General features: G+C 35.2%; 1 protein-coding gene across 1 annotated transcript in view; it reads left to right on the top strand.

Moving 5' to 3' along the window:
* The first annotated feature begins 6,708 nt into the window (after window positions 1-6,708).
* rad50 (RAD50 homolog, double strand break repair protein) overlaps window positions 6,709-15,840 on the top strand; it is a 142,422-nt gene continuing 133,290 nt past the window's right edge. The window contains exons 1-4 of the mRNA XM_039774597.1: window positions 6,709-6,796; window positions 7,739-7,900; window positions 8,292-8,375; window positions 12,617-12,768. Coding sequence (XP_039630531.1) covers window positions 7,772-7,900; window positions 8,292-8,375; window positions 12,617-12,768 — 365 coding nt within the window. The 5' untranslated portion in view covers window positions 6,709-6,796; window positions 7,739-7,771. The remainder of the gene's footprint in view (window positions 6,797-7,738; window positions 7,901-8,291; window positions 8,376-12,616; window positions 12,769-15,840) is intronic.

Raw genomic sequence — 15,840 nt, forward strand, 5'->3', positions numbered from 1 at the left:
AAGTTAATTCCAAGTTAAAACTATCAGGATGAGAATTTAAAAAAGAAAGGCAAGGTATTGAGTGTGGGTGATATCTAAATATCTGGATATTGGCTAACCAAAGGTGCAAGGCTTTATACTGGTGATGTGATTACATCACATGTAACAAGATGGGTCTCTTACAGTATGTCTTGCAACTGGGACAGCAACTGGGGAAGAGAATGACAAAATGGTGTCACCCATGAATGTTTAAAATGGTGTAGTGGTAAAACAAAAGGCAATAATGAAATTAAAAAGAAAAAAGTTGTAGAAATATATAATTACTGTATTAAAATTACCCACAGAATCTTGATTATTCAGTCAATCCATTATTCAATCAGCTTTAAACTCAAACACTAAAATCATAAATCAGGAAATTACAAAAATGCATTCAAAATCATCCATTTGAATTGAAAAACACCTTTCCTCTCAAATTCACTAAAATCAGTGTGAAATCCTCTGAGCTTCCTGTAAACGTTTGTCATCATTTAAATTTTAAATGTAAACAGATTTAACTGCTACACTAAAAATATAAAATTGTGTGCTTATTGGTCCAAGGTGAATGACTATTAAGAAAAGAAAACTGATGCGGAGCCTATCCTAGCAACACTGGCTGCACAGCAGGAACAAGCTCCGGACTAGATGCCCATCTATCAAATGGCACAGTCACGTTCACCTGAACACATACCTCTTTGGCACATGGGAGGAAAACAAGAGTACATATGGAGAATGTTGAAATCAATGAGAACAGTGTTAGAATGTCCACATGAAAATAATGCCAAAAAGCTTAAAACAATGAAGTAGGCTGAGCTGTTACCAAGAATGTTGTTGTTCAGCTTATTCTTTTGTCAACATGGATATGAAGAGTTTTAAATGGTTTATGTCATAGATTGTTATTTCTACCATGTTCTTAAAATCTACGACACTACCTGCTGTCATTGACCATAGTACACTGCAACATTACTCATGGTCCAAATGAATCTATAGCATATTTATAGAACGGCATTAAAAAACCACCAAAGTTTTTATTTGTAAAACATAAACCTATCAATCAGCCCACATCAAAAACAACCAAAAGACCACAATGTCAAACCATGTCCTAGGAAACTCCACTCTACTATCTTTCAATCTCCTCCTACTCTCCTCCCTCTCTTTCTTGACCTTCTTTCCTGTCTTTCTGTGGTCAGTGACCTTTTTTCTCATTGTATGCTCACTGCCTCCCCTCAAGATTTTGTAGATATGTCACTTCTCAAGTATTGTGGGGCTGACATTGCTCAATACATCACACACACTTCATTTCTGTCCAGCCTTCAGGTCATGTTGCCCTCAGACTTTCAGCACTTCTACCTATATTGAAGAAATCCATTCTAGACTTTACTGCTCTCTCTAAAACTTTAGTTCTGTTTCAAAATTTCATTAATAACTGTTGGCTTCCAGTTCGGCTTCCACTCTCATCACAGCACTGAAACCACTCTTGTTAGAATTGTGAACGGGTTTCTCATTGATGCTAATGACAGCTCTACTTCTGTTCCACCTCTACTTCCTGACCTCACAGCTTCTTTTGAAACTACTGACCACATCAAAAATGACTAATGACTGACTGGAACCTACTAGTCCTGAATGACTTTTTTATTTTGTCATTGATAAAGCCTTTCTCTTGTAATGTCACGCAAAGTTGACTTCTTTGCAACATCTACATACTGCCACTGGCACACTTTATTTGTTAATTTGATTTTAAGACCCACATGTGGCTTATAAATGTCTTAGGGTTCACCTAAATAGTAGATCTGATTGAGCAAAATACACAATATAATATGTTGTACAAAAGAGCCTGGTGAGGCTCTTCTTCCTAAGTAATTTCAGACTCTCTTAAGTTGTGTGACAAGCTACTTGGGATGCTTTACCAGTCCATAATGATCACTGTACTCTTCTACATTTTGGTCTGAGGTTTGTTCCCGGTCAGTCAATGTCAGACATCTGAATAAAATGATCAGGAAAGTTGTATTACGGGACTAATACTGGATGATGGAAATATTAGATGTCATTATAACTAAGGCGGCCCATCTTCTCCATGACGCATTGTTCTGCAGCACCACAGTGAGCTAACAGACACCACTCAAATTCATTCTGGTGCACAGACACGAGACTCTGTAATGCCTTTTCTCATCATGACCATCTTCACCCAAGCCAGTTATAACAGACACATCTATCTATCTATCTATCTATCTATCTATCTATCTATCTATCTATCTATCTATCTATCTATCTATCTATCTATCTATCTATCTATCTATCTATCTATCTATCTATCTATCTATCTATCTATCTATCTATCTATCCACTAAGTTTACCACTGAATATGAATGCCTTTCTCAATTACCGAGTATCCAAATATATAAACATCTGAATCAATATGACAAAATTGAATTCAGTGGTCAATTTAACAACTCAAGAAGCTAGACTCTTCTATGTTCTATCAGACTGTTGTGGCAAGCGCCGTCTTCTGTGCGGTGGTGTGCTGGGGAGTCAGTATAAAGAAGAGGGATACCTCACGCCTGGACAAACTGGTGAGGAAGGCAGGCTCTATTGTAGGCATGGAGCTGGACAGTTTGACATCTGTGGTGGAGCGACGGGCGATGAGCAGGCTCCTGTCAGTCATGGAGAATCCACTGCATCCACTGCCAAGTTGTTTGCCTGCCTATGGTAAAGTCATCCCTGATGGAGGATCACAGGAATCATGGGAAAGAGGGGTCCTTTCATCGAGCAACGCGTTTCAGCCGTGGCATGGCCAAATGGGGAGGCAGCTAGATGGATGAGGTCTCCAGGACTCTAAAAATATCCAAACCTAATTATGTCATATCATCTACTGTTAAACCGTACTTCTAAAATTTTTATTATTATGCTGTATTAAGGAATTGTTCTGTTCTGTGTATTGTATTGTCCCCCTACTTTTGACACCCACTGCACGCCCAACCTACCTGGAAAGGGGTCTCTCTTTGAACTGCCTTTCCCGAGGTTTCTTCCATTTTCCCTACAAGGTTTTATTGGGAGTTTTTCCTTGTCTTCTCAGAGAGTCAAGGCAGGGGGGCTGTCAAAAGGCAGGGCCTGTTAAAGCCCATTGCGGCACTTCCTGTGTGATGTTGGGCTATACAAAAATAAACTGTATTGTATTGTATTGTAACAGGATCATCACCAGACAGAGGAGCTTCAGTGACAGACTGCTGTCACCGTCCTGCTCCACTGACAGACTTAGGAGATCGTTCCTCCCCCTCACTATGCGACTCTTCAATTCCACACGGTTTTAAGTGGTCTGTTATACCTACATTTTTATCACTCTTCAATTTAATATTGTTTTTTATCAGTATGCTGCTGCTGGAGTATGTGAATTTCCACTTGGGATTAATAAAGTATCTATCTATCTATCTATCTATCTATCTATCTATCTATCTATCTATCTATCTATCTATCTATCTATCTATCTATCTATCTATCTATCTATCTATCTATCTATCTATCTATCTATCTATCTATCTATCTATCTATCTATCTATCTATCTATCTGCTAAGTTTACCACTGAATATGAATGCCTTTCTCAATTACCGAGTATCCAAATATATAAACATCTGAATCAATATGACAAAATTGAATTTAGTGGTCAATTTAACAACTCAAGAAGCTAGACTCTTCTAACAGTGTGTTCTTGCAGAAGTTACTTGCCTTTCTCTATGACTATCCTTAAACTTAAATTAGACCTTATCCTGACTCTGGAAGCTCAAATCTTGGCTCCACTCAAAATTTCAGTCTGACTACTTCATATTTGATGCTAAAATATCTTGCCAGTTTTCTACTACCTCTTAACTGTACTCCAGTAAGTTTCTTCTTTAACTGTATTAATAAAGCATCAATTTATAGACAGTACGGATATACATTATGTGCTACTCCCAGATCCTCATAATCAGTTAGCCTCATAATCAATCATCTTCAAAGCTCTGCTACTGACTTACCAACATTCCCAAATTCCTGAGAGATAACTGCAATAGGACAGTAAGAAGTGACCTGACGTAACTCCTCTCCATATTTCCAATAGAAGCTTTCCACACAAGCTATTTGACTGACCTCAAAACCCAAAATGCAACATTAGAGGCAAATGTTTATTCAAGAAACTTTGAAAGTCTCTTTTTTGGTTTATACTTGATCGTTCTTCTATGCTGAGGCGCTCAGATTATGTCTAAGCAATTGAAGTGTTAACCGTAACAGATTTCTAATAAAATAAAAGGTCAAAAGAGAACAATTGTAAGGGCAAAAATACCACCTCACTACCACCCACCCACAAAATTTACCCTGTTATAAAGGTAAAACGAAAACTAGCTGAGCAAATCCTAGGAGGGAAATGTACCCCAAACACCAGACCTCACTAAAGTAGGATTTAAGAAGCAGCAAAAGGAGAATGACAGCAATCGCTTGTCATCAGGCTCAGCACAATTTCCACTTGAGAACGGCAGGTTGTAATATATTAAACAGATGACCTATGAATCACCACTGCCGAGACTTTTAGGAGCATAACACTGAGAAATGAGACTTGCCAAAATTGAAAAGAGACAGAAACATCAGATTTTTAGGAAGAAGCTAAGGATGTCTTGGCGGATATTGTGCCTAGACAAAACAGCCTCCCCTGGACAGAAGTGAGAGAGTGACAGTGGACTTATTGTTTCTGTGGAGATTTTCCTTTGGGGTGCATTGATGAGACAAGAGTATGGAAGTCAGGTGGGGAACTTTGCTTGTTGATGCAGAAAGGATTGTCTGCAATGTAATATCAGCAAAACCAAGGAACTGGTTATTGACTTCTTATGTATCAAAGACCATCTATACCTTGTCATTATTCAGGGAATGAATGTAGAGGTGGTGCATTACTACAAGTACTTCAGGGTCCACAGTGACAAGCTGGACTGGTATGGTAACACAGAGGGCTATATAAGAGAAGAGACTCTTAAGAATAGACTCTTTTTTGTTAGAATTCTTTGGTTTAATTTGGGTAGTTGCCTTTTTGGTGTCTTGATTTCCATACAGTGGTATGCTGGGCTGGTAACCTCCCTTCAAAAGTGGCCCACTAAATCAACATTCTGACTAAGAAAGCAGATTCAGTTATGGGACACAGTCTCAAGCCCCTAGGGGTAGTAGAGGAGGGAGAGAATGAAAACAAAACCGAGTACCATTATGGACAATGCTACACATTCTTTCCGATACACTAACACTGAGCCGACTAATTATTCAGGAGAAGTGTGTCAAGAAACGATACTGGGGCCCCTTATACCAATGGCAATATACATGTGTAATGTCTCACTGTGACTGGAAACTGCCAAGTCAGAAGCTTTCTTTCTTTTTAGTTTCTTTTTTAGTCATTCTGAAGTACATTTGCCAGGAGTTTGTTGTTTGTCATAATATATTTATTTACTGAGCTTCTGTAAAAAGACAGTTTACAGTATTTCCCCCAAAGACAAATATAGTTCTGTCTAAAAACATATTGAAAGTGTTACTTGGTAAAGTAGAATACTTTTAATACAGTATATTTAAACCATTTAAAGAAACACTTGAGTGATCTTACTTTGTACAACTTATGTGTATTCTGAAAATTCCTCAATTGATAATTAGGCTCTTTAGAGCAGTAAGGTACTTTTCAGATACAGTACTCCATCACATATGTAAATTAAAAAGTGTAAGTGTGTCTAAAACATGTCTTGGGGAGGTGTGAAAGGTGCGCATACTGGGGGCATTTGGGGAAAAAAAGTATAGACTGAATCTATGGTTGATTTCACAGTTGGATATACTAAATCAGGTCCTGTTTTTTTGAGATGCTATCTCTTAATGACATATACTAGAACTGAGCTGAGGATGCCGTCAAGGGAGAAAAGAGAAGCTAATCAGGACTGCAAAAAACTTAAAAGAAAGCAATGCAATTTTGGTAGGAATGCGCTGGCTTCCTTTTGGAGTACATAATTCCAAAATCCTGTTCTCTTCTACTCCATAAACATTAAAAGTAAGAGATTTACACAGGAATGTGAGGCAATATAATGAAAAGTATCTCTGAACACATTTAACCCTATTAACACAATAAAACATTAAAAGCAATACATAGTAAATAAAATAAAAAATACGATTAATTGGTGAAATAATGGTAAAACTGGATGAAATTATATGATACTTTTCCTTACCTAGCGTAAAACTGAAAGGTATAAAATGTATTGTCCGTTTTAAATCATTTTTTATTATTATTAAATCAAACAAAGACATTGACGAGATTTTAAACTAAAGTATACGGACTGTATTTTATCCGGGAGCAGCTCATCATAGTGAACAAAGAAATGCACCTGAACGTATAAATCATGCATTTGACCATACCGCTACCGCAACACACACCATTGCGTTGATCCAGATGCACTGTAGTTACAGCTCACTCACATTACTTGTATTTGAAACGGTTAAATTCTTACGTTTATCCAGTGACAACAAATGAATCACACGCATATATTTATACAATATGTGCAATACAATATATGCAATTATTTTCTACGTGTTAGCTGCACATTGGCTTCCATTCTGCAAATTAATGTTTCTTTCGCTTCGCTATATATCTCTCGCTGCGACGCGTGCTTTCCGGAAGCATATATGTATTTTTCTTCCGGGGTCGCGGTGACAGTTGGCGCGTTAATGGTATTCATTGACGCAGATTTGGGATACACGTTTGAAAGTGGTGCCAAAGGGAAGCACTGAGGGGCAGCGGTAGGTTTGCTTGCAGTGAAGTAACTTTACTGAGTTATTCGGTTCTGATGAATTATACGTGAGTGCAGCATTACACAGGCATGTCCAGTCTGTCCTGATTTTACAGAAAAAGTTAAACGATTTTTAAGATTTGTTTCCTTCTCAAAATATGCAGCACGATTACATTAATAAGTGGTGCATTAAAAACGTATATAGAACATTGAAGAATTAAAGCTTATTTCAATAAATACATTAATAAATTGTTTTATACATGTGCATTGTGAACGTCTCTTTTTAAAATATTAATTGGATATACACCTTCAAAGTCAGTTAGTATGAGAATTTTGTAAGCGATTGTCTGAGTGGTTGTCCAGGCTTATTAATTTCCTTGTGTTATTTACTGAGTCATACTCTTTAGAAAGCAAAAAATCGTGTCGCGGACAGCTTGCTGTTAGATTTCACCTTTTTTTGTAAAACCACGCTGCTTTTTAGGAATCGTACACATGTCATTTCAAAACAAGTGTCTGTTATGAGTATTATACATTAACATAGAAACGTGTGATTTGCTTATGAAGTGTGAACGCTCTTTAAGTTGGTAATCCTTTGCAATAAAAATCCAGTTTTGTTTCTTTTCTGTCCTTTTCAGTATTGGATTAATATTATAGAGTAAATATATTGAGTGTAAAATGGGTATGCGTTTCTACAACACGAGAAATAAATAGTGAATAATATTTGAAACGATTTCATTACGTGTACGCATCAGCAGTTTTGATTGTGTTGTGGGAAAGACAAAATGTACCGTTTGACAAGTTTTCAAATAATAACATCTAAAAGAAGAAAACAACTTGTGCCCTTAAAATATACATGTTTATTTACAAGCACAGTTTCATTTTGTTCTGCTCAGTACATTTTGCAAAAAAAACTGTTTGCCATCTGTTAAATTTGCTTTTCTCAAATATACAGGAACATCAAGAGCTTGTCACATACACTGTCGAAATGTCTAAAATAGAAAAAATGAGTATTCTTGGAGTGAGGAGTTTTGGAATAGAAGATAAAGATAAGCAAGTGATATCATTCTTCAATCCCCTAACTGTTTTAGTTGGACCCAATGGAGCTGGGAAAACAGTAAGTGGGTATAGCACTTGACCTTTTTGAGTTGCTTAGCCTCCCATGTTAAGCAGCTTGTGAATGTACTGCCCAAATTCTTTAAAAGAAAGTAATTTTAACAGATTTTTTAGCTAATGAAGTAAGTAACATGCATTCCAATGTTCTTCATTAATCTTAGAACTTTTAGAAATTGGTTACATTTTTTCACGTTTATATTATGCACTCAAAAGTTAAAGCAGTCCTTCTGTTAAGTTCACAGTGTAAAACTAACTAGTTGTAAGTGAATACTTATTTAGAATTAATATGAACAATATTTCTGTTTTTTTTCCTCATGTTCTTGCTAAACTGACTGTTTGTTTCACCACATGGCTAAATTAAATTAAAGAGGGTGTTCATGATTTTTTTGCAGACTATTATTGAATGCCTGAAATACATCTGCACTGGTGATTTTCCCCCTGGGTCTAAGGGATTCACATTTGTTCATGATCCGAAGGTATAGACTTACCCATGCTTAAAGCTGAAGTACATTTTTGATGCTTACAATATATGCTTTTGTTATAAACGTTTATTTAAAAATAATTAAATGCTGACCTCTGTCTTCCTGTGTTTTGTTAAAATATATAATATGTATTCTTGAACAGTTTAGTTGCTAAACATGTACACAGTGTTTAATGTTTACATTAGCTATTTATAATAAAGACAGCGCCTATTTTTATTTTTGGGAAGCATGTAAATAATACATTTTGATTTTTTTAATTAAAATTGTAAACAAAATACAGTACTCAGTTTTGGTATAATCATTTTAATTAATTTCTACAGAGTGCACCTCACACTTCAGACTATATGTTTGCTACTTATTTATTCTGTGTGCTGAAAATATAAAGTACATCCTGCCCACACAATATTATCTGTGATTTTCAAGCTTACGTTACCTTCTTTTTTAATGTGAATTACTGCATAGTAACTGAAATCACATATCCCTTTATTAGTACTTTTGTGCACTCGCGTTACACTCCTTCTCCATTTAGGCTATTTTTCTCACCAAACTAATGAACTACCAGCATGTTTTTACTCTAAACTCCTGAATCATTTTACATTAAGGTCTTACTCTAAGCTATAACAGAAACAAGCCTGTCCGTACTTTTATTGTATGAAGTAGCCATATATGTAAAACAAGCCCAATAGAAATAGTAACATGCTTCGGTATTAACAGTGAGATCACAGAAGAGATACCCTCTAACAAACCCCATGTATTTAATAAGTACAGAACTCCGAACCAGCTGTGCAGTGCTTAAGGTTCTTTGTATTACAAACATAGTTTTTTCATTAGTTAGTTAAAAGTTGTTTTTTTAGTAGATTTCCTGTTCTTACCCAAGATTCCAAATTGGAAAAACACCAGGAAATATTCCAAGAGTTTAGTTGTTTGTCAAAGCTGTCACATAAAGCAATTTGTTGCTGATAAATCATTTTTTCATGCATTGAGGTCCACTTAGAATTGTGTTGTTTTGTTTGTCTGTTGTATTGTGAGGCTGTGCATGTTTGTTTCGCCTTATGCATACATTCTTTACATACATTATGAGAGTTGAGAAACTTATGTGAAATGTAAGTTTATTCTTGTAAATGTGTACACACTGAAGTGAGGAAACTGAAAGTGTGAGTGACACTTGTACACTACATACACATTTGATTTCTAGTGACAAAAATTGATCATCTTGTTTGTTTTTTGTTGGAAGTGGTTAATTTAATGACTACCTTGCCTAAATTTTTTTTTTGAAATGCTAATGGTTTGTAGCATAATCCTTACAAAAAGTTGAAGACTGCAGAACTGTGGAATTAACAAATTACATCTGTTTAATAATCATATAACTCAGATTTCATATGGCATTTCACCTCCTGAAAAATTGTGTCTGCAGGAAACCTTGCACTCTAAGTCACCATTTCTATAATATACTGTAGGAACTTTGATTTCAATGTTTCTTTCTATAACGGTCCATGAAATTTCATCCTTTGATTAATTTGTACGCCAATTACTATAAGAATTAAACAATAAAAAAAAACTTCTATTTCAAAAAAATTGAACAAAACATGTTTTACATTATTAAAAACCAGGTTAAACTGCATCAAAATAAATATACTGGGTAGTAAAGTGCATAAACAAAATTATTATTAGCTGAGCAAAGAGAAAATGCCTTTTACAATATCCTGAAATCTTGAATGTTTAATGTCAAATATGAATGCCTGTCTGTTTTAACTTGTCCTGTATTTCTGTCCGTTTGTGATTAAAGATATTTTCAAACATCTGTTACATAAAATAATGGTTTCATTTATTCCTGTGTGTTTATGGAATACATTTTGGTTTAGAATTTTAATTGAAAGGTATACTGAGGCTGTGTGATCATTAAGAATCTTAAAATTAGACAGGAATAACTATACACCAGAACTGCTAAGTAGTGAATGCTAGTATTTTTGCAGTGTAGAATGAATAAATGATGTGGTTATATATAGACATCAAACAGGGCAGGAAGTCAGATATTATCAGCCTAAGTCTTTTTCAAGAAGAACATTCAAAGCACTTTTTAATTTGGTGTACTTTTGATAGTTTTTTTTTTTTAAACATTATGTCTTTTTATTTTGTAGGTTATTTACACTAATATGTATTCACTTTCCAGTACAATTATATGTATTTAAAGCTATTTTATAAATCCTTACAATCCTCTACTGACTGTTTACGTTATTACTGACTTTAACCACTCTGTTAATGGATTTTGTGTTTCTATAGGTTTTAACTTAAGTTTTGTATTCTCTACTTTACATTTACCTAAGTTAGGAACTGTTTGATGTTGATAGGTAGCTGATTTTCTGAATTGTGTTACTTTTTAATACTATATTCAATTTTTTTGTTGAATGTGATCAGCCCACGGTGACCTCTTCAAAGATGGAAATTGACTGAAAATGGATAACACAAAGCTTTACCATTTACTTTTGGTGTTTGTCATTCATGTTGCCTTATTATAACTTCGGCAGCACATATACTAAAATTTGAACGATACAGAGAATATTAGCAGAACTGCATTTTAGCAGCATTCATATTGTCTTTGAATACAGGATTAGATATATTTTATTTAAAATGGTTTATCTATTGAAATAGGCTTGGTAGATGATACAGACTGTAACATATTAGCTTTGTTACATTTAAAACCTGGATTTAATTTAATAGATATTGTCTTTGGTGGGTTTTGGATTGTGTAATGTTTTGTGCATTATGAAGTGACTGCAGCCCATGTCATGTATTGCTATTTGGCTTATGCATAAAGTTTAAAAGGCACACATCCCCAGAATAACTGTAAAATAAAACATACTGTAAATGATGGTAAGTTCTGCAACTAAGAGTTAGACTCTTGCCTTTTTAAAAAGTATTATTTTTTTATTATTAGCATTTCAGTCTTAAAAGCAGTTTCATTAAATTAATCAGTTTCACCATCTCCATTTAACTCATTTTATAGAGTAATTACATTTACTGCTATTACAAAATCTATATACAGTATATAATTCACTAAGGCAGGGGTTCTCAAACTCGGTCCTGGGGACCCCTGTGGTTGCAGGTTTTTGTTCCAACCAGCCTGTGTTTTTAATTGGACTCCTGGGCTAATTAAGTGAACTGTTGTTTCCCAGATTCCCTGTTTTGGGAACAATATACAAATTAGAAAACTATTCTTGGTAAAAAAAAAAAGTATTAAAATGTACTAAGCAGTTATATGTATTTTTTTCTTTTTAACAGTATTTTAATCTTGATTGTCATTCTATTTTTCTAGGTGTTCTAATTGTTTAATTAATCAGTTATTTACTACTTTGTGGGGCTGACGCTAAAGTAGTTGCAGCCTTTCACAATTAAGTGTTGTTTGCTTAAATTTCTGCTCTGCTTGTTTTTAATTGTCATTATTAAGATTTAATTAATGTAGCAAACTGCACAGAGAAAGGACAAAATATAATAAAAAGAGACATAAGAATTTAAATCTATAGCAAAAACAGAAATATTACAGTTGTTAATACAGTTTTTTATACAGTAAATGTAAAAATCATGCTGCTATGCTTTTCTGAATGTAGGATAAAAGATAAATAATACCAGCTAATTAAATGAGATCAGTGCTATCAGGTGTTGTGACTGATTAGGAATCTGGTTGGAACAAAAACCTGCAGCCACAGGGGTCCCCCAGGACCGAATTTGAGAACCCCTGCACTAAAGCAAGACACCCATGGAAAGCACGCCGGAAGGGGCGTGGATTCACTAAGCCGTCGTAAGTAAGACACCTATGGCGCTTAAAAATCATTAAAAACGGCCTGATTATGTAGCCACGCCCACCAACTCCAAGACCATTGGATACGATGACAACTCGCAGAGCCATGCCCACCAACTCGGGCATGACGACACAGAAAGAACGGCGTCATTTATATTCGTCGTCGGGTTGGCTAGTAAAATTTAAAACACAACTAGAAATTCATAATGTAAAAAAATACACCTTGAATTGATATTTTTACCATTGGTGTTCATGAAAATGAGAACAATGACCAAACTATCTAGTCTTTTTTCTGTTCTGCTTTGTGTGTGAAAAGGCCATTTTGAAACACACTGTATTTTCTTATTGCGTCACTTATTTTCTGATAAAATTTTATTTAAATTTTGTATTAATATTCATAATGTGGTGTTGTACACAATATCTGCTTATTTGTTTTAAGGTTGCTCATGAGACGGATGTGAGAGCCCAGATTCGCCTGCAGTTTAGAGACGTAAATGGGGAGCTGGTAGCTGTACAGAGGTCAATGGTTTGCACTCAGAAAGGCAAGAAAACAGAATTTAAAACACTGGAGGGTGTTATCACTAGAATAAAGTAAGTGAAGAGTCAAAATCTTTAATACTGAAATTCTTGTGCAAGGCTTTGTAGGGTGTGCATTGATTTTGGTCATACTTGCTTCTTTGTTTGAATAAAATAAAAATTAATTTCAGCTTCATGAGGAAAAAATCTATAATTGAAGTGAAATTTAACATGCTTTGCCTTTTAATCTTGTAGAATCTTTACTAATATTACAAAAACATTTTATTCGTGTGATAGTTTTTGTTGTTATTGCATTTATTTTGCAGAAATATTATGTATTAACAATATAGCTTGTATTTTGATGGATGGATTCAAAGTACACAATTTAAACCATATTGTTTCCTAAGTTCTTTTTGTTATTCAATGTATTAATAAAATGTATAAGTAGTAACTTCAGAATAGTTAATAAATCCAATGAAATACAATAATGTGTGTTTGAATTAACAGGCTGCATGTAAGACTTATAACTGTAAAACCATTTTTTAGATTATGCAGTATGACAACAATTTTACTGAAACAGTGCAATAATTGTGTGAAATTAATCTTTTTATGTTATTTTATTAGTATTTTACTTGGTGAATAAAAGTTAATGTGACTTCAAGCATATTTGTTTATATTTATGGTAGATAAATATTAACTACATAATATTGTTTTTTAAAGTGAAGCATTTTTTATGCATTTTAAAAAATACCTAATCTGTTGTTGTGTTTTAAAATGGAGATGATGGGGTAGGGTCCAAAAGTGAAAACAAAAGCCTTCCCTGAAGTTGCCTGATATCATGGCCAGCCTGTATACTGTGAGTGCTGAGCAGAGTGGAGGTGGAACCTCTGCGTTTTTCCCTGTCAATTCTGGGGTTCATCAGGGGGTGTATTCTTGCTCTTACTCTGTTCAGTGCTTGCATGGACTGGGTATTGGGCAGGGTTGTGGGGTCCAGTGGCTGTGGGGCATCTTTTGGTGAAGAAAGATTCACTGATTTTGACCTTGCCAATGATGCTGTGATCTTTGTGGATTCAATGGAGACCCTGATTGGGACTCTGAAGAGACTGAGCGAGGAGTCTGAGTGACTGGGCTTGCGAATGTCCTGGATAAAAACCAATATCCAGGGCATTAATAACCTCATGGGCACAGCCATTGGCTGTCTGTTTGTCTGTGGAGAAAAAGTTGACCTTGTCGCAAGGTTTACTTACCTCGGCAGTTACATTCATGTCTCTGGTGACTCATTCTATGAAGTTATTAGATGGATTGGGAGAGCATGGGGGTAATGAGGTCGCTGGAAAGGGGTGTGTGGCGCTCCCAATATCTTTACAAAAGGACAAAGGTCCAAGTCTTTAGAGCACTGGTGCTTCTTATTTTGCTAAATTGTTGTGGGATGTGGACGCTATAAAGTGATCTGAGACAAAGACTGGACTCCTTCTGTACTGTGTGTCTTCAGGGAATCCTTGGGTACTGCTGGTTTGACTAACGTATGGTCACTACTATTACTATCTGCATATTTTAAGAGCAATACAGCTCAAAACTGGTAGCTTATCTCAACCTGGCTTCTCCAAGGAAGATGGATTTTGAGACACAATTGATTCAATATCATTTTCTTTTCCATTTGGATCACAGGCATGTGAAGTGACTTGTTAATGATCACTTAATATTAGCAGTGAAATCTGAACCCATAACCTCGCAGGTTGAAGTCCAAAGCCAGAACTGCTATGCCTCACTGCCTGTCTGTATTGTGAAGGTTACAGGGATTGCTGAGGAGTCTCAGAGGACTTTGGTATACTGGTAGGGATGCCAAGAGGAACACTTTCTGGATGGAAGTGAAAAATAATTTAAAAAAAAAAAAAACAAACTTCTTGGTTTGTGTTTTAAACCAGTCCTACAGTCCAGTGTGAGGAGGCACCAAGATAGTCTAGCCATACCGCCTTCTACAAGGTAGTTCTAGGAGGCAACCTCGGTAGTAGCAAGAAATGCAGGGGGGAGTCCAGGGAAATGCCAGCAGTCCTTTTATGGGGTCTCGTCATCTATACATGTTTCTAAAAACGATGTGTGTATATATACTGATATACTGTTTTACATTTTTTGGTTAAAATATGCAATATATATGATAAAGGGAATCATTTTAAGGGTCAGTTTTAACCTCACTTGCCGAAATCCTTAGGCAGTTTAATTAAGGGAATATTGCAAAATTTACAAAATAACAGTTTATTTTATCAGAACATTAAAAAAAAACTATTTAGTATTATCAGTACTGAAAAAAATATAACTAACAATATATTTCTGCAATCAAAAGAAAACTTGCCTCATATAAGTCAGTAATTTTTAAAGTGTTTTAGACAAATTTGGTAGTCAAAGATATACAGTATAAAAAAGTCAATGTGTGTATGTATGTTCCAGCATCACGTCCAAATGGCTGGAGCGATTTCAATGAAACTTGCTATACATGATCCTCATTGGTCAACGAAAAATACTGTAGGGTGAAATTAGCCATAACCCACCTCCTTCTGGGTAGGGTGGGGGGTGATCTTTTGGTCTTGTTTGCATGTTATCATCCAAACAAAATATGGAAAAAGTGATGCGCTGTAAATACTCTCCGGATGCACTGTAGTTGCTCACATATGGTCAACAGTCTTGTCCTTGTCAGCATAATAATTCTATATTACTATTACCATATATATTTTATTAAAGCTATTTATGTAAAAAATAATTACATTTCAATCCATTTTTTTACCATCCATAATAACCTTTTTTCCATGATGACAGCATAACAACAGGTTTTTCGCTACAACCTAGTTGCTTAATTAGAAGCCTTTCCTTACAACTAATGGAACTTGTTATTTCATTTTATGGCTAGTGTCTTCATACTACCATGTGAAATCATTCTTATGTTGTGGATTTCTCTTTTCTAAGAGTATCATCCAAATGATTTGTTATTTTTCTATAATTTGCCCTTTATCCTGTGGTGTTTGCACCCTTATTTGTCCTAATACAACCCTCTGCAAGATAATGGCACAGCCCACCAAATCTCCATTTGATGACCGTTACACAGTAGTAGTATATTGCATAGAATAGCATAGGATTGGGTGGTTTTATTTTTTT

This window comes from Polypterus senegalus, chromosome 13 (assembly GCF_016835505.1).
Source record: "Polypterus senegalus isolate Bchr_013 chromosome 13, ASM1683550v1, whole genome shotgun sequence".
Classification (NCBI taxonomy): domain Eukaryota; kingdom Metazoa; phylum Chordata; class Cladistia; order Polypteriformes; family Polypteridae; genus Polypterus; species Polypterus senegalus.